Below are 20,385 nucleotides of genomic sequence, written 5' to 3' on the forward strand. Positions count from 1 at the left end.
CACATGTACATGCCGACATTCACCCACAGTCATAGCGCCACCTGCTGGCAACAGGAAGTGACATTTAACGAAGCAGCCCCCGCCGCACGTTTCACCTATGTGCACGAATTTTCTGCGGTACGTGTATCTTGTCCAGACGCACAAAAAAGTCTCTTGGAGCCATAGCCTAAACCCAACAGGAAGTCGGCCATTTTGAATTTTATGGAAATTTTTGGCGATTTACACACTCCGTACTTTAACAAACTTCCCCTAGGGATTTATTGGGATCGACTACACATTTCTGCTGTGCCTTCTAAAGGTATTGACGATGAAAAGTTGTGCTATCTGTGAGTTTTCATCAATGGGCGTGTCCGTGGCTTGACATCAAAGATCAACTCTTCGCCATGACACAGGAAGTTGTTGTAACTTCAGAGTACACGCTCACATCTGAACCAAACTTTATGTGCTTGATAACTCTCCCACCCCGCAGACAGCTACACACCAATACCAATTTATATACATAGCGGCAAGTGCTATGTAGCTCCACATAGGGGACACAGGAAGTGACATATAACACCTTCATGCGGTGTCGGAACCGCGTAGCAAATTTACAGCCGCACCGGCAGAGCTCCAGAATATGCAACTCGGCCGGCTCACACCCGGACGTGCTACAAGTGCGAGGGCCCGCCCAACACTGCTTGCAGCTTTAATTTCAATTGTATTGGTTTAAAATTGGAGTAGGTAATGCTTTATGTTGTGGCTCCACAGTGTTTTCCAGCTAATAAGTCCCAGCTATAGTCTGCATGCATGTGTTAGCAAGATTTATTAGGGACAAACAACAAATATATTACTTTTAGTGTGTTTAAACTTAGGTTAACGTTACTGACACCTGTTTTTATTGCTCTGTTGTTGTTTTTTTTACCCCATTTCAATTATGGGTGAAGCCAATAACAGACTGAATAATAGAAAACCTTTGTGTATAGTTCAATATAGTTAGAACAGAAACACTCACTACATCTTCCAAGATGATCACAGTTGAATTGCCACCTCTCTTAAACTGTTTAAAAGTCAACTGAATTCCTAAGATTTTCATATGACTTGTGACTTGCTTGACTTTCATCACAGTAACTTCGGACTTGCTTGAGACTTGAAGGTTAAGACTTGCTTGTGACTTTGACATGTGTGACTTACTCCCAACTCTGACAATATGCTATTTTTAGTTGGCCCTTCTTGTAACAAGCAAATGCACTAGCTTTGGACTCAAGCAGACTGACTTCAGGCAAATCAATCACATGGAAACAACTTTGTACATGAGTGTGTTTGCGTATGTGTATGTATCTGTCTGTGCATGCTTAATTTGTGTAAGTGAGAGTAAAAAAGAAAGTGGGTGTGTGTGTGTGTGTGTTTGTGTGTGTGTGTGAGAGAGAGAGAGAGAGAGAGAGAGAGAGAGAGATGTGAACTCTTCAAAGCTCCACATGATTGATAAATAAAATAAACTGAACTTGCCCCGGGAACTCTTCACATACGCATGCACTCACTCAAATACGCACAAAGCATCCCAGTTTTATTTTTAATTGCCGCAACACATGAAGAAGCACACAAGCACATATGATTTCTTTTTCACATATGCACACACTTACACACACAAAACACCATACTAATGTTAATTGCACCAGCACATGCTTGACTGAGCGTGTAAATCAGCAGAAATATTGATGAGGGTTTTATTATGGAGCTAAATGCTAAGGAATGGATGAGGTATGAGCTTGAGCTTCTGTGATAATTAAAAGCCTCTGTCACATGATCTGAATACTATTTCAGAATTGTCTCCAAGCTGCCAGGATATACCACCTGAGACTGTATAGATATTTATCACATGTATGATTAAATTGTTTTGCTGCCTTGTGGTCAATATAATGTTTAAGTTTATTTGGATTCCCATTAGCTGCCACTGGGGTAAGGTCCACATAAATACACTGTGTGCTTTTACCTCCCATTTCGATCTACTAATTAAACACAATACACAAAGAAGAGCTTTAGCCTCTCCCAATATGAATGGAGAAGCTTACTTGCCTTTAAAATGTGACTTTTTAATTTAAATAACAGCTGATGTGATCTAATTCCTTTACAAACAGTAGCTATCGAAGATGGTATATCTGTTGTGAAGATATTACAAAGCTAGACCTTGAATTTACTTGGGTAAATACGTATTTTTAAACACAGCCACTTGAGAGGGTTCTCTTAACTTCTAAAATAAACCAGAAATATTGACACCTACTGTGCACATTAGTTGGCAGTATTGAAACAAACTAGTGGTGTATAAGATATTAAACATTGTGAGACTTTCCCTGAAAAAGCTTTGCTTTTGTTTATTTCATGAAACAGTTTTCTTCATACCACACAGGGCATGTAATCTTGCATTTGTCAAATGGGTCAGCAGTGGCATTTAAAGAAAATGAGAAACTCTACAGGCCTTAATTGCTTTGCAGCTTTTTCTAACTGGTTTGTATTTTTAAATTTGAACATCTGCCTTTTGTTGTTTTGAGATTTCTCAAATCTCACTATAACTTAAAACACAGTTCAGTTAACATCTTTAACATACTGCACAAAGGATCTGAAGATCTGCACTCCTTTTAAATTAACATTGTGTATTATAATTAGTTTGTAATTACTCTATATTTAACATACAGATCACACCTGTCCTAGATGAAAAGTGTACAGCTTGCAACTGTCTTTCAGAACAGCAAAGATTCTCTGATCTGACACCTGGATCAGCAGCAAGGTGTCTGATATGTTTGAGCCTTTCAAAACCTTTACAAATCATTGCTGCATAAATTAAAAACTATCTCTGATCTTAAGCAACCAAGGTTTGGTTAGGTTTAGGCATACAAATGACTTGGTTGGGGACAGATCCTAGTTTGGGTTAAAATGGGGTGTCCTGATAGCTGAATGTATAGACCCCTCAATTCCTGTCTAACGCTATACTGTCAGCTAAAAAATAAAAACAAAAATAAAAACCACAACAACGACAACAAGTTATGGTTAGGGAACATCAGGGTTTGAATTAAAATACGTATCATGGTTTAAAGCAGTGATTCTCAAACTTTTCACACCATAGACTCTTTTTATGTTTTATTACAGAAAGTGTTTGAAACCAATGACCAAAATAGTCATACATTCTGTTCTTCTGTTACTGTGTGGATGGAATTATAGTGAAAATAAATGATTTCCCTTTTTGCTGGGAACCCATTCGAACTCCCTCAAGGACCCCTGGGGGTCACCGAACCCCACTTTGAGAACCACTGGTTTAAAGAAACCAATATTGGCTGTCGGAAAGAAACAGGAAGTGAACAGTTGACTCCTGTGTCAATATCAGATATTTTGTTGGCCCACTAACCACCCAACCTACTCCCTCTGCTGTCTTTGAGGCTCTGTAACAAAGTCACAGTATTTCTTCCTTTGTCCCCAACAGACAACACTACAGCTACTAGAGGGCTTTGTCACATAAACGTAAACATGTTGTTTTTAGGCATGTGCTGAAACAAATGATGCTGTTGTCTTTCTTCAGAGGACAGTTTCCCTGGTTGACAATGTCCTCCTCCTTCATCACTTTCACCTTCATGTTTCTTGGCTGGTTGGCTACTGATATTTTCACTGTACCAACAACAATAGGACATCAGCTACTATGTTGTGTTTACTGTAGATGGATGAGAAGAAAGTTACAAATTCCTGCTAAAAATGTTTCAGTCATTTACAGCGCTGAAATCACAGCCTCAATATGCAAATTAACCTCATGATTATCTTGGACAAGTCAAGCTTTAGTCTCTGCCGAGCTCATGTTTCATTTCCTCTGGTAAAAAACATTTTCTGTAACTACATGCTCTGGACGCTGTGTTCTCAATTTTTTGATGTAGTGTCTAAAGAATGCTCTGTAGTGTTTTATATATTGACTGGCTGTGTTTATGTTTTGAAAGCAGTGTAGATTACATGGTTTTGAGGCGATTGTTTGATTTTTCCAGAAGAGTCAGGGGTTTTGTGAATGTAGTTTAAACATTAGGTTTTATGTTTAAAGTTTCGAGAAAATGGATGAAGGTTTCAGGAAATGTGTCTTAGCAATTGTGAAAAACTGAGTCTGATACGATGTTCAGATTTGAAAAGTCACACGTCACACGTCACACGTCACACAGAAGATGAAAGAAGAAAATACTGTAACAAGACAGAGACTAATAGGGCCACTGCATTTTTAAAGATACTTATACTCCATATATTGGCCCTCATTAATATTCACTATATGATTGCACCATTTAGCTGACAATATGTCTCAGAAGTGGGTTCTCCAAAATATACCCATTAATGGCTTCACCTGGAGACTACACTGTCTCTTTCTGGATTCTTGGCTCCACCTCCAGAGGGAATGAATAAAATGCAAGCTGCACATTTACAGCCATAACCTCCAAACTACACTCTAGTTTATAATGGGCTGTAGTCAGATTATCACCCTGACACCAGCACAGGGAGGTTTCACTTTGGGTGACACAAAAAGGCTGGCAAATTTCTTCAAAGTTAAAATAAAATAAATAATCAAAACAGAAAAAAGGCCCATGAATATGACTTTTGGGATCTAAAGATCCAAAGAAACCATGCAGCAAAACAAATGTTACTTAGGGTATCAAATAGCACAGACTATGGCCTCCAGATTGACCATTTAAGAACACTTCTTCCAGTATCAACATAAAAGTTCTGAATCTGCTGCTCCCCTTTCCAGCTTGTTTTTACTTACTGAGAAGTAACTGTAAAAAGGAAACGTTTATATTTGCATCATTGGTTGGTTTGTAATTAACTTATTTGTAGGAACAACAAAAAATGACATGCACATATTGGGTGTGTATATGTGCTTATATAAATAAACAAGTTTCTGCAAACACAAATAACCTTGACTACAACTGGTTTTAGACTGTCTGAAGGAAAGAAGAAAATGACGAGAGTGTGGTACTGATTATTGTCTCCTAGTAGGGTACACTTGCCGCATCAATGATGGATGCAAGCTTACAGTAGTAATAGGTGGGTGTGTACATGTCTATATATGAGAGCACATGTATTTCAATTTTGGTGCAAGAAAAGACTTTCTAAATGATTTCCAGCCACACAATATACAAACAGCAGTAGTTTACTTACAGACAGCATTTTTGTGACTGGAGTCTTTACTAGGCATCATCTTCACTCCTCTGGACTTCAACTCTATTGCTTTTTTTACTGCAGAAAGGACAGGAGATGGATGTTATTAATTTCATTATAAATAATACTTATAAGGACTTATTTATTATTTTCAGGGTTGCCATTCAGTACACATCAGCTTTGTGCGATCCAGACAGTGCTTCACACTCCACCTCCAATAACAAACCTACAACAAACAAACAAATGCAATAATGGCAGAAACTGAAAATTAGAACAGGGAAAAGGGAGAAGATAATAAAATCCACAGAGAAGTAGGGACAAGAGAAGGGAAAGGGGGGAGCAGAGAAAAAGCAGAGTAGCAGCATTAAAATCTATTCCATCTATTTTATCGTAAGTAGCAGCATTGCAGAGTATAACAGAAAAATCTGTGCTACAACCAAACTACATTCCACTGAGAAACACACACACAAACATCACGTACACATCACATAATGTAGACACAGACAACAGAGGAAATGACAGAAGTACCAATGGCAAGAAACCGATAACCGATATGAACGGGACAGCATAAAGTGAAGAGAAAAAGAGATGGAGACAGACAGGAAGTGAGACGCCCATCAAGAGAGACCGGCCTTGGATCACCATGTTTTGTGCTGGAAGCAGCCAATTAAATCTGCACTGCCACGTGGAAACTAATATGCACCTTAATATGCAAATTAAGTCACACAACCAGTCGATTAGATGACAGGAAAGGTCTAGCAAGTCCAGTCAGGTGGTTTCAAAATTCTGTCCCCTAATAATTGCTATTCTCAATTACAGCATAATGCTAACACTACCACATATTCCCAATCCATTCTTGTTTGTGTTTTTAAATGCGTGAATTAGTTTTACAGTAAATGTGTCTAAAAGAAACTTGACTCTGTAAAAGAGACCGTCAATTCAAATGCATCTCACAACATACACATGCACAAAGATGTGCACACATTAGTACTTTATACAAATACTTCTGTGTATATCTTCTGGATACAAATGAGGCAAAGAATAGATAAGTAATAAGATTGAAAGAGTGTGATATACCTTGGTATTGAGCACTGAATCCTTTTCTTCGATGGTTGCTATCTGAGGTGAAATGTATCCGAAGCCAGTTCTTATTTGATATCACTGGTGAGGGCAGGGTTGTACCAGTCAGCCTGGAAGTAAGGAAATAAAAAAAGAGAATGATTTTAGTCTTTTCTTTTCTTTTTTTTCTACAAAAACCAAACACACCAAGAACAAAGAAAAAACTTGAGACCAACTGATATTCACATTTTAATCTTGAATGTGTTGGCCATTCTAAATGACGGCACCTCTACAGTGAATAAACTGTATGTTGTGTTACATCATTGTTGTCCAATGAGTAGTATTTCTGCATTTTTTCATGGTCCACATTGATTACACCCTCTTCCAGAGACTTCCAATGTTTTCTCAAAACTTTCTGTTACAGTGGGTACACTCTGTGCCTACATGTGCTCATGGAAGACGAGCTTTAAATATAATAGCTATATGAGGTAGAAAAACATCCGTAACAAAAATTTAGTTGTTGAAAGAAAAGTGCTTCAAAATTGCTGCTATGTAATTATGTACTGCAGCATTATGTGATTACAAAATGTTTTGTGAAATTACTCGTTTACACAAACAATTGTAAATGCAGCGTATCATACAGCGCAGAACATAGAAAAGAGAATAGCTCCAGGATCTAAATGACTTTTAGAACTTTCCAGAGAGTTCAAAGTATGATTTTTATGTCACTTTGCATTGCCCTCTGAGGTGCAAAGGCTGGCTGTAATTTAAGGAGGTTTTAGCTGAAAGGCAATTTGTTCCACTGGCTTGGAAAGTGCGGATGTGGGAATTGAATGTGTGATATTATCCCCTCATATAATGATCACTACTGACCAGAAGCAGAGCACTGCAATTGTACTGGGTACAGTGTAACTCCCACATGTGTTTAAGTCAGGGAATTTTAAGCAAATCATTGTTGTAAAATACATCTTAAAATGTACTAAAATGCCTTTTCACTGTTTCATTGAAAGCCATACTATGACGATGTCTAAATGGTTTGAGATTTCGAGAATAAGGTGTACATTTTTAATTATCTGTGATTCTGGGCTCAGGATATGTTATATTTATATATATATATATTTACTGAAAGCAGCTATGTATCGCTCTTTTTAGGATAAAAACAAAGCAACATAGGAAGAGAAGAGAAATATTAAGTGAATGGAGACAGTCAAGTCGTAGAAAGTCTGCAAAGTTCACATCTTCAAAAACAGTTTCTAAAGCATTACCACTGAGACGATGAGTTGGTTGCCTATGGTAAGTCTTACATCAGCTTTAGCTGCTCTCGCATTTCGTTACCAACGGCAACCGAGGCGGTGGTAAAATTATTATTTTTTAAATGTGGGGAAAACGGTGCATTGACAAAAAAAGGAAATGATGTAAGAGACTGCCTTTAAGCTAATGTTCTACCATCCTCCCTAGAGCAACAAGAGCCACTGTAACTGCCCTTTAATAATGCCGCAGGTGCATGGAGTGTAGATAGAGAAAGACAGTGAGGGAGGAAAACAGGAATAAGAAAAAATATGAGAAGGGTAGAAAAATGTTAAGACCGCTTGTTAGAGGACCTTATTGAGAGCTTATTATCAGAGAATAAAAGTTCTGTATCTGGGAAAAAGATCTGTTTAAAACTGAGAAAAAGATAATGACGAATGTCAGATGAGACAGAAGCACTGCCTATGTGTCCACTAGGTTAATTGGTGGTTCTAAATTCCCCTTAGGTGCGAATGTAAGTGTGAGTGGTTGTTCAGTGTGCCCTGTAACTGCTGATCTGTCCAGAGCGTACACCACCTTCCGCCCAATGTGAGGTGGGACATTGCCCTTATCTCTATATTTTAGGTTAAATCAACCTGATTAAAAAAATGTTCTTAGACAACCACACTGGAATAAAAAAGATTTATATGACGAAACAGCTTACTATTATATAACAACAGAATCTTGGACTTTGCTGTTTTGTCTCAGACTGAAGTCAGTCTAAATTGAAATCAAAGATGGAAGAAAAGCCGACTATATTTCAATGAAAGAACAATTCACTATGTTTCAGTTTCTCATATTTAAGTCACATTTAAGTGAACTGACAACAATTGGAGAATCAGTATTTTCTTAGCTAATATAAAGCATCAGAATCCTACTTAATATATAAATGACAATGAATTCATGTTTAAGCAATTGTATTTCCAAAAAATTCACTTGTTGGAAACATATCTAAAATTATTTGAATACTTGTTAGATGGACAGCATTCTGTGAGTTGACCATGTAGTGATGATAGATTGATGATTTAAAAATGCAGAGAACTGGTCCTCTCTAAAGAAATTACTAATAAAGCTATAGCATTATTATACCATATTCCTATGCATGTTTGGAAAAAAAAACAATTATGCCTGTTCAGTATTTAGGGTGTCCACCAAAGCGTTTTTTCCTGACGGCAGCATCTTTTTTCAATTCATTCCAATGGAAGCGCCGCGTTTTTCCAAGCTGGTAAAAATGCCAGGAACGTGACGAGGCGCAGGGCGCTTAACGTATTTTTCCGTTCGCCGAGAGTTGAAAAATGTTCAGCTTTGGGAAAAACGCTGCACTCTTCACTGTCACTTTTAACCAAGCCGTCACAGTGCAGGAGGGGTGGGACAAACACCGCACCACATCCGATCTTGAACAAAACGATGTGCCTACTCGCCGAGGTGTTTCCTCGCCTGCAAAATCTCATGAATCCACGTACTCATGTTTCAGCCTTCTCTTCATGCAGAGCAAGGGCCAGAGCAAGTAGGCCTACTTTGTGGTGACATTTTTGCATTCACTAAAATTAAGTAGGCTACCCTACTTGCAGCACATCGCCTCCACGGAAATTATGTATCATAGCAACCACAGCATCTCGAAAAAAACACCCACCTCCAAAACGCACCCTAGCGCTCCCAGCTAGGCGTTTTCAGAAGAGACGCTGCGCTCGTCACTGTCACTTTACCAGCTGTCCAATCACAGTAGAGGAGGGGGCGGGACAAATACCACACCGTAGCAACGGTTACTATCCTGGAACCGGGCTTCGCCCAACCTCAGCACCATAGTTATGCTGCACTGCACAGTAGACGCTGGTGCCAACAGGAAGTAGCCCTGTAGTAGTATTTTATTGGTCCAAAACTGGCTTCACTCCTCTCCATTCAAATCAGCGGAGTGGCTTCGGAGTGAAGTCGGAAAAAACGCTGCGCCTCAAAAACGCCCTGCTGGGCATTTTCAGAAGAGCAGCTGGCATTTTCAGCTGGCAAAAAATGCTTTGAATATTATTGTCACATACACATACATGTTGCGAAATTCATTCTCTGCATTTAACCCATCCCTCAGGGGAGCAGTGGGCAGCCGCTGTGCAGTGCCCGGGAACCAACTCCAGATCTTTATCAGTGTGTAGTCAATTTCACTGACTGGAGAACCTAACATGTTTTTGATGGTGGGCGAAACCGGAGCACACCCACGCAGACACGGGGAGAACATGCAAACTCCACACAGAAAGGCCGGGACGACCGGGGTTTGAACCCACGCCCTGTGAGGCCTCAGTGCTATCCACTGGACCACCGTGCCACACATATTTGTTTTTTGTTTTTTAAGAAGATTAGTGGACATAGGCCCTAACATTGGGAACTCATCGCTGGTATTGTATTGTTACAGCCTCTGAATTTGCAAAAATGTTGGCTATGTAACAGAAAACACTACTCATATGTGACAATAGTGATATGATATTGTTGTCAAGTTACTAATTTTATTTACCAATGAATTGTTATTATATATGAACTCAGATTAATCACGTGAGGATATGTATGTTGTATAGCAATGTCTTGTGGGGTTAGAGCAACTCACTAAATGTTTTCATGTGCTCATTTAAAAAAAAACAACATCTGTTGAAAGCTCTTGTGGAGCTCTGTTGCACTGTACTTTAAACATTTGTAAACCTAAACTGGATAAACGATAAACCCATAGATTTAGTTTGCTTCAGGAAGGCTGTAACCACACTTATACCCATTTTGCACTAGGGTAAACATCCATCCATCCATCCATCGTCAACCCCTTATCCTGCGTACAGGGTCGCGGGGGGCTGGAGGCAATCCCAGCTGAAATCGGGCAAAAGGCGGGGTACACCCTGGACAGGTCGCCAATCCATCGCAGGGAAATTAAAATTATGAATATTTTTACAGAAATAGAGCTGTGTTCAAACCTTTCTGCATTTCAAAAAGATTAGGAGTGATAAGTCGTACCCAGAGGAGGTCTTTACGCATAGTGCTTTGGTAGATTTATTCTTGTTTGGCCTTTGTACTTATAATTAATAAATGTGTGCTTCTTTGCACCTTTTGGTCAGTTGGTGTATCCTTTAAGCTCTCTAGAGGTAAGAAATCAATTATCACAGCTTTAACAAATGTACTGCTCAGTAAAAAACAGCCCCTCTTCAAATGGCTTTTTTTGGGGTCAGGATTTAGGCTTAGGGTTAAGGATGGAGCTACAAGGACACATGTTGATGCATGAATTTGTTTAATTAAATAAAGAAATATAGTCTAGTCATTGTGTGTTAAAAAGTATACAGAGATAGGGAAATATGAAAAGTATAGAAAGAAACAGACACAAGTGAGAGATATGCTGCATCTCTTCTATTATTCATGGGGACTGGCCAGCTGCCTGACAAAGGAATGAGGAAGAGAGGTCAGAGAGGAGGAGAGGAGAGAGGGAAGAGACATGAGACTGAACTGAAAGGAAGGGAAAGAAATGAGAAAAGAAGACAGGTGAGGAGGAACAGATAATGAAGGACATGTTGGACCAAAACCAGTAAAGCAGGTTATTGGACTACAAGCAGAAATGTGAGAGATGGAGAACTTACAAGGTGAAAGAGAGCAGAGAAGAAAGAGGGCAGAGAAAAACCAGCAAGAAAACCTGCTGAGAAAAACGAGTTGATGGATGAAGAACATGAGAGAGGAGAGCGGGAAATTCACTTAAATGAACTGGATGAGAGAGGTTACACAAGCCGTGAGGAGAGGTTGAAAGTTAAATAAAAGGGAGGCAAGGAGGCAGGTCTAAATGAGGTTGGACATTACAAACACCAGGTTGCAAAGGATAGAGATAAATGAGAAAGCAAGTGAAGCTGGAAGCAGATGAGTGATGGGAGAAAGGAGGAGATGGAGAATGGAAAAGAAAAAAAAGTGAGTAGGAGTAGACAATAGAAAAAGACAGGACAAGTCATAAACAGAGAGGAGAGGGGGACAAAGAAACCAAGAGCAGGGGAGGGGCATTTCTGTGATCACTGTAGCACGTCCCTATTATTAGGCTGCTAGCCTTTTGGTGATACATGAACATCACAAAGACACAGTTTACAATTTCTATTGTCCAGGCACTGCTGTTTCAGTCCTGGCCCCCTCCCCTTTTTGGCTGCTTGTATTGCTGGCATTATGTTATTTTAAGTTTATTCCACTGCTGCACTTATTGCAAGTCCCTGTGGATGTGAGCATCTGCAGAATGACAAAAAGATACTGTAAAAATAAATGATTGGATACAAGTCAGAAAAGTTGGAAAGCACATTATCTATAACAGATAGCTGTTTATTCCAAGTGCTTAGTGCAAAACCCTGGTACACCAGTACTTTTAATCTTGTAACCCACCCACGCACACACACAGAAACACACACACACACACACACACACAGACAATCGTGCAGCCAGTCAACATAATTTAAAATGTAAATGTAATAACAGGACAAGAAAGGTGTTTCAAAGTGGAGACTAAGACTAAGCGAGGATTGGTGGTTGCAAAAAGGGGAGCAGACGGAGAGGTAAAGAGAAGGAGGAAAAGTGGTAGCAGCAGAAGAGGATCAGAAAAAAGGGACTTTAAGGGAGGAGTGAAACAAGATGTAACAGAGGGACATGAGGGGAGAGCACAAACAATTCAGGTTAGAAAGAGGGTGGAAAAAGCTATGAGCCTATTTATTCGGCACATCCTTTATGGCAAGGCACTGAGGATGGTTCCCCCACAGATGCTGCAGGCCTGTTTGCCCTTTGAATTGGCAGACAATGCCAGCCATCCCCAAGTTTCAGTGGGAAGACCAGAGGGTGTGTTCAGATGATCAAGAAATTACTTGGCTACACCTTCCCAGAAAAGCCTTCCAAGCTCAGGGTTCTAGAAATAAAATTCTGGCTGATGTTTATGAGGAGCAGGTGTGGGCTTTGTCTTGGTCATGGGAAAATGAATCATCATGTTATCCACTTCAAGTTATTTCAGCAGTGATGGGGAATGCTAATCTACATGTGTTTTGGGGTTTTGTAAAATGCTCACAACTGTGTTCCACAGTTTACTTGATGCCAGAGCCATGAAGTTTGTTCAAGCTAGGAAGTGGACTTTCTTCTGTTTGAATTAAACTTCATAAGGAGGTCAGCAGTGATATTAGCTTGGCATTTCAGCTGTTTGCAGATGATGTTCTTCTGGGTTCATCAGACTATCATCTCTGTTTCCCCTAGGGAAGTGTGATTTGCTTAGAATAATAATCAACAGCTTCATGGCTGAGACCATTGTTTGCATGTTCCATGATGATGAGCAATAGCCTCATGGAGAGCAGTTCAGGAATCTTGGGAGTCTTACACAGAGATATAATCCATTAGATTGACAGCCAGTGGTGTGCACCACTGACAATAAGTAGGCACAAATGAGGTGGGGGTGGCAGGTCTCACATTTGATGAGTGTAAAAATGAAAGAAGCAAGAATTTGAAGCTGATGGCAGGGGCTCTGTGGGACAGCCAGGATAAGCTAAAGGAGCTCCATCTACAAACTGGCCTTGACTTAGTCTCCAGAGCCCAAGGAGGAAGGTGGAAGATGTTCTCACAAAAATTACATCTGGGCTGCGTGTTCTTCATCAGCAGCCACTCAATGAATGGACTTTTTCCTGGTTAAATGACTAGAAAATGACCTGGATAAGCAACTAGAAAACAGATGACTGATTACTTTGCAACTACTCCTTCTATCACAGCCAATAAAGTAATTAAAAATGAATGAAAAATGTGTGTGTGTGTGTGTGTGTGTGTGTGTGTGTGTGTGTGTGTGTGTGTGTGTGTGTGTGTGTGTGTGCGCGTGTGTGTGTGTGAGTGTGAGTGCAAGAGAGAGCCAGGGAGAGTGAGAAGCGGTAGTAAAAAACAGAAGTCAGACTCCACCATAGTTTAGTGTATTAGCATGCTGCTAATTAGCACTAAACGGATTGGTATTTGCTTTGCAGGTATTTGTTCTGATGATAATGCCAAATGGAAAGCTACGTGATCACAGATGTTATTACAATTCTTCCAGAGGGATGAACGTGTGTACCATATTCCATGGCAAACCATCCGAAAATATCAAGACATTTTGCTGACAACCACCAACGTCAACCTGCTGGGGTGACTAAAGGAAAGTCAGGGGATCACCAAAGTCATTAAGATTCATTCTCTGGGGATATCTGAACCAAATTACTTGGCAATCCATCCAATAACTGTTGACCGACCGAGAAACTGCCGCAAGCTAAAAACAAACACTACAAACCACCTAGGAAAAAATGGGTTAAACACGGGTGTGAGCAATTACTATCTGTATGAACAAATGAAGGAGTGTGAGTTACTTTTTGAACTGCAGAGGTTGCTTTGCATTAAAAATCTTGGTTGTAGTATGTTGTTCGTATTAGGTTTGGCATTAGTTTTTAATCTTGTATGCTAGGACTTAATTTATTATATAATATCATACGTTTATCATGTGCAGACCCACTGAAACAGGCACGTGATTTCTTGTAGATGTCATGGATTGAGGAAGGAGACCTGATTCATTTAGTTCGAAAAGATAGGATGGGAAGGGATTTTTTTATGTGAAAATACAGAGATTCCATCAGCCTCTTTAAATCACCATAACAAACCATTGCTGTTTAAACATCCTTCATTATCATGGTGATGATTCATTACAGCAAACTCTTGACTTTTCAGCACTGGCAACTGGGTTAAAATCAATGTGAATAATGTAGTGAGCAATAAGGAACAAAACATGATTAATCACTGTTGGTCGTGCTCCTTGGATATAATGGCCTTTAGCAGAGTAAGACTCCACTGAGTTGACGAAAATGACAGGACTAACAGTGTTGGGCTTTAAGCATTTCTTGTTTGTCTTGAGCTTGGAAAGACTGCAATAAAGGAGAAGAGTAGGACACACATTGGGAAGGGATAACCAGAGGGAATGCAGAGAATAGAGGGGGAAAAGTCACTGAAAATTGAAGGAAGGAGAAAAGGGTGGAAGGGTAGAGGTTATGGTGAAAAATGAGAGGAGTTTAAGTGAAGGGGACCTCTAAACATTATGACACTGATAAACAGAGCTCATTTTAAGTAACCAGAAAGACAATCTGTTCAGATTTGAAGATAACAGCTGTAACAACATTACAGATAACATCATATATTCCATGTAAAGCCTTTATTCAGGATGAGCTGTTTATTTGTTCTTTGTATTCAGGTCACCAACACCAGGTACACACAAATAAACATGTATATTGAACTGACCAAGGACTCTGCAAAAGCAGTGAAAAGTTGCTTTGCTATATCTGCATATTGATGCGTTCCTGTCTGTGTTCTCAGAACAAGCCTTCCTTGCTACTCTAAATAGAACAATACTATTTTACATGAACATGCTGAACTATTCTGAATATCTGCAGGATACTGGCTTGAAATTAAAGGTAATTCCTGTCATCAGACATATAGTATGCTTTTGTGAAGACTGTGACATGATTAGTCCACAAAAATAAACTTGTCAGTGGTGTTAGGGTCTTCAACCATTCATCTTCAAATATGCCCACCATTACTTACAAATACTGGTTGACTGATTCTTTGACAAAATGCTCTGTGTACATTGTTACATTCATATTCTCATTCATAGATAGCCAATAGTGGATAGGGTTGTTCATGAAATCAAGGTCATTGGTCAACATTTTCATTTCATAATATAGCATAGTTTTAAAAAAAGTTCCACTAGAACAAAATATATATATTTAAAATTGGAGTAAGGTTACTTAACACATGTCCAAGTTCATTATGCATTAAAATAAAATACAGAAAATAGATATAAAAGGGGCCGCCTTCTTCTTTCTGAATTTAGTTTACTTGTTTCCCAGATGAATGAGAATCGTCAGCTTGATTCATGGAAAACATGAGCACATACTGATATACTGATGAAATACTGAGAGACTGATGACCTCCTAAACTGCATACAGAAGCAGCTGTGTGACCTGTTGACATTCACTTGCTAAATAGAAAAATATGGAAAATACATAGTGTGAGCCAGACAGTTTGATAAAGCCATTGGACAACAAAAATGCCTGGAGGTCTTACGAAAGTGTTCCTGTCCCCATCTCTGTCACTCATTTTGTCTCACAGTTGATTGCCTTCATTCTCGACCCCATGCACTGTGCAGCCTTCTTAGTATTTCACAAATAATCCCAGTGAAATAAAGTTCATATTAGCCAGTAACTGTACTCTTCTGCCAGTCTGACCTCACTCTGCAGGTAGGTCTCAAAGCATTACTGCGTAACAGGTCAGTAGCCTGAAAACTGGGTACTACAGTTAGATTATCCAGGATATAATCTTTCAAATTAGACTAAGGTTAGAAATGTTATGTTGGTTTAGTGGTCCAAAAACAGGATACACATTTATATATATAGCTGCGTATGGCTGTCTGAAGAAATAAAATGTCTGCCTCAAGAAAGGAATGACATAATGTGATATAAGAATTCTATTCTGACAAACTGGAATCAAATCATTCACTTTGTCCAGGTAAATGAAAAAAATAAAATAGTTTAAGCCCAATTATATGAAAAAAATGTATGTGTGTGTGTGTGTGTGTGTGTGTGTGTGTGTGTAGTAGTGTTTGTGAGTATGTGTGTATAAGTAACAGCTAGTCAACCTGACATTCAACCTGCCAGCTAGTAGACAGGAACATGAAACAGGAAATTGCTTTTGGGACAGCCAATCAGAAAAAGCTCTCTGTAAACAGGAAGAACCCGTCACAGTGGTCCTGTCAGGTGTCAGTCATTTTCACAATGACCTGCCCACATGCCTCAGTGAAAATGTCCATCATGTCTTAATCCCACCTTTGGAGAAAAGTATTTAGGATTGTATTAAATTGTGTATGGCAGAATCCCATTTAAGTTTATTTTATATATTATTATATTGTTTTAAATGCAAACCATGTAACTGCAACATCACTAGTTCGATTGGAATATGGTTGTATACCCGCACTCTCTCTGAATGTTTTAGCACTGTAACCTACATAATAAAGAAAAAATGCAAACAAACAAAAAGCTGTTTATAACATGTAACCACTGTTATTGTCATGCAAACGTGAAAATTAAAGTTAGTAAATTTTGTTTGTAAACCTTGCATAATGTGAAAAAATACCAGTACGGATGTTGGGACACGTCATTTGAAATCAGAATGGTCAAACCAAAAGGCTTCAGCTGTTGAAGCCACTTTTTCGATGTGACAAAACGTTGGGTGTGCTCTTCCAGTACACTCCCTATCTTCCCCCTGCATTGCAGAGGGTGGGTTGACAGTGGTCCTTGGATGTTATACTGTCAGAGACAAGCTATATGTGTATGTGTGTGCACCCTTGAGTGTGTGTAATTTGTCAGAGCCCAGAGAAACGATCAACAGCTCACAGTCAGAGGGCCACTTAAGACCTGACAGAGACACAGACACACACACAAACGGTATCATGAGAATGCCATGGTTGATGTGTACCGCTCCGCTGGTGACAGGAGTAACGTGCAATTATTCTCCATTCCTTTTGTTTCCATCTAGTGCTATTCTCTCTGCTTCCTTCACTCCACTTATTTATCTGTCAACGTATCCATTCTAGTCTTCTGCAGGTTGCACCACAGTCATTAACCATTTTCTACACATGGAAGACAATGTCATCTATCAGTTGAAATCAGGAGAATGTGGAAATGGGAGACAGACCGTTTCAGCAGGGCATGGTGATCTACAAATGTATTTTTAGGAATCATATTTACCAGTTAGAAAAGAATAATAAAGATTAAGATTCGAAAATCGTATTGCCGCTGTTACACAACATTGCCTCATCACATTCACTCCCCATAGAAACATACCTGGTTGTACTTACACTTCAGCAGCAGAGTGAATGCATCTTATTTAGATTATTTAGATTTAAACTTTGATTTTTTGATTACAGAGACATGTTGGAAATTATTCTACATTTAAGAGATTTAATTGGTGTTTTCATGAAACCAATTTCCTTTATTTCAGTTAAACAGAATAGGTTCTCTTTATTCAAAAGATGCGGTGTAACAAAAGCTAATATAGAGGGGGGAAATTATAGCCTTTCGATATTGTCTAAATCCAGTGTAATTTATCAAGTGAAGGTTTGTAAATATCAATGTTCTTTTTCAGCCATATGCTGCTTCACAAATACATGACACACACTGAAACCCAGAGGCCGTTCAAAAAACCTCTGATTTTATTACTGAGGGAGGCCAAACTCTTATTAGACTTCCCTCTCTCTAGATTTTCCCAGCAGTTCTAACTATTTGAACTAGTGGCAAAACCTGCATGCTTAACCATTAGGTTACCTCCACCCCTGCAAAAACACATCTAAGCCTTGAATGGAGATGTGTGAAATTCTGAACAAACCAACGTGAATTCCAGCAGCGCTCTAAATTTAAAAACGAAAGTGTGTTCTGGTACAACAGAGTGCGAATTTTCAAACGCGACCACAAAAAGTGGGAGTGAAAACAACAATTGATCACCTTCCCTGTGGGATTTGAATAAATCAAGAAAATCAAGAAGACTCCTGTGCAGCTAATCAATCAGTAGTTGTATCTGTCCTCCCCAACAACATCATTAGTCCTCTTTTAATATTAAATGTCCTCCTTATAAGCATGCAAGTTACAGAATATTGCAGTGAAAACAACAACTGTTCTCTTTAATGTGAACAATTCTGCTAACAATAACGCCTCCAGGTAACTAATTCTTGGAAAGTAGTATATTGTGTCCCCCCCACCCAATTTAAGGAATAAGGATATGGGGTCTACTTTATATGTGTGTGTTTGATATCCTCTAGATCTAAAATCCAAAATATATGTTATATGTCCAATGAAGTATGTCTTCTCAAATGTCTATGCAACTCACCTCTTAAATGTCAGTGGTTTCATTATCATCCTACTTACTATGTGGTGTATCATTCCTGCTGATTTTCAAGAAGACTTGAGTGCCCTGCAACATATCTACTCAACAATGTAGTCTGTGGATGAAATGTATCTTACCATATGCTTGGTGCTTCTGTCCCGCTGATTTCCAGGAAGTCATATTTGTCCTCTAATAAGAAGTCATTGAAGACAAGAGCTATAGTGTCCCCGGGTTCAGACAGGATTGACCATGTACAGTCCAGGTTGTTGTCATACTCTGCAGGGTATCCTGGGCTGGTTATTGAACCTGCAGTACCTCTTAACGTACCGCCACATGCTCCCTCCGCTGGAGAGACAGAGAGAGGTAGAAAGACAGAGAATGAGAAGAAATAGCAAGTAACCAACATACACAAGTACTTTCCATTATTCATACATGATTTTTTTGTGTATTTTGTATTGCCTTCTGTCTATTAATTGTTTTTTTTTTGTTTTTTTACTGTTTTATTAGTTTTATTATTTACATTTTATCATTTTTATTTCTTGTGTGCATTAGTCTCAAATTGCTTTACTGTTTATAGTTGCTATGTTAAGATCACAATGTCACAAGATAGTGAATCCCTGAGCTGAGCTCTTCAACCATTTACTGGCCCTGATGTTGAAAACCTGGACAGATCTGTTCTTGTCTGTAGACTAATGATCCATTAGAAGGGCTTTGCATGAGGATTTTGGGCTCCATCTGGTTCATGCAATGGTTTGTTACATAATTTGAGTCAGACCTCATCATGCTTTAAAAGTAATCAGTAGAACAATGCTTCACATCTTCCTCCAGGCTGTGACCTTATGTTAAGTCCTTCAATTCTCATGACCCCAGCAATTAGTGTTTTTTTTCCCTATTTTTTATTTTACTTTTATTGTTGGAGGCATTTCTAGAAATACATTTTATTTTTGAGTGGTAGCTAACTGTTTTGGGAGTCTGTGCAAGTTGTTGCATGTATTTCTACGGTCTATTTTAAGAACAATAGCAGCTCCAAATTGCTGACATAGTAGTGATGGTTTTAAACCAATGTACTATTTAATCTTTATCAAACTTAATCTTTAATAAATTATTTTATTAAAACATGTAACACAAATATCTATGAATTGAAAAGATAATGACATAACATCTTACCTCTACAAAATGGCGATGGGAAGTCCCACTGTGCTCCACTGCCAGGTGATACAATACATGTGAGGATACTGTGTCCTTCCAGTACAAAGCCTGACTCACAGCTGTATCGGATCTTGTCCCCCATGTTGTACCGTGAGCCATGAATGACTCCATTTGGAATGAGGCCAGGGGTGCCACATGTATGGCTGGGCAGGACTGAAACAGAGAGAAGACAACAGGAAAATGTTTTGTTTTTTTTAGTATATGAAAAAAAAAAAACAAACATAACCATTTGACCAATGGAAAAAAATAACACTTGCCTGAAATTAGTATTTTGTCTCTCTTAAGCGGTTAACCTTGAGACCGCTCAGATTTATATTGAGACTTGACCCCCAGCTTTGGATGTTTGTGATGATTAACATAAAACTAAATATGTCAAATATATCTCATAATACCAACACTGATTGTTCATATTTTACAGTCACTAAAATGGAAAATGACCAAATACTAAACAGCAGCATCAACAACGCAACATTCCAAAGATAAACCTAAAAATATGTGCAAGTTACTGTGTGGTGGGATTTAGACTTCTGGCTAGCATCTTCCCTCCAGTGTGCATCTGTTGTTGCCAGGTCTTAGATGACAAAGCTCTACAGTGGGATCAGCTACATGCAGCTCATAGTATAACTAGGCCAAAATCAATGCATAACTGTAGCCAACACGCCTTAGCGCTACAGAAGGGGCATCAACACAGTGGCTCCAGTATAACCTGGATGAACTCCACAGTATCTAACCCTGGTGTACGCTATGTTTTATGTGTATTTGTATAACTGG

At 39.0% G+C, this 20,385-nt stretch overlaps 1 protein-coding gene across 1 annotated transcript in view; it reads right to left on the reverse strand.

Moving 5' to 3' along the window:
* Window positions 1–20,385, reverse strand: part of LOC123959318 (CUB and sushi domain-containing protein 1-like) — a 364,541-nt gene that overhangs the window by 205,614 nt on the left and 138,542 nt on the right. The window contains exons 5-8 of the mRNA XM_046033278.1: window positions 19,573–19,767; window positions 18,543–18,750; window positions 6,232–6,344; window positions 5,155–5,232 (exon numbers count right to left, since the gene is read on the reverse strand). Coding sequence (XP_045889234.1) covers window positions 5,155–5,232; window positions 6,232–6,344; window positions 18,543–18,750; window positions 19,573–19,767 — 594 coding nt within the window. The remainder of the gene's footprint in view (window positions 1–5,154; window positions 5,233–6,231; window positions 6,345–18,542; window positions 18,751–19,572; window positions 19,768–20,385) is intronic.

This window comes from Micropterus dolomieu, linkage group LG20 (genome assembly GCF_021292245.1).
Source record: "Micropterus dolomieu isolate WLL.071019.BEF.003 ecotype Adirondacks linkage group LG20, ASM2129224v1, whole genome shotgun sequence".
Classification (NCBI taxonomy): Eukaryota; Metazoa; Chordata; class Actinopteri; order Centrarchiformes; family Centrarchidae; genus Micropterus; species Micropterus dolomieu.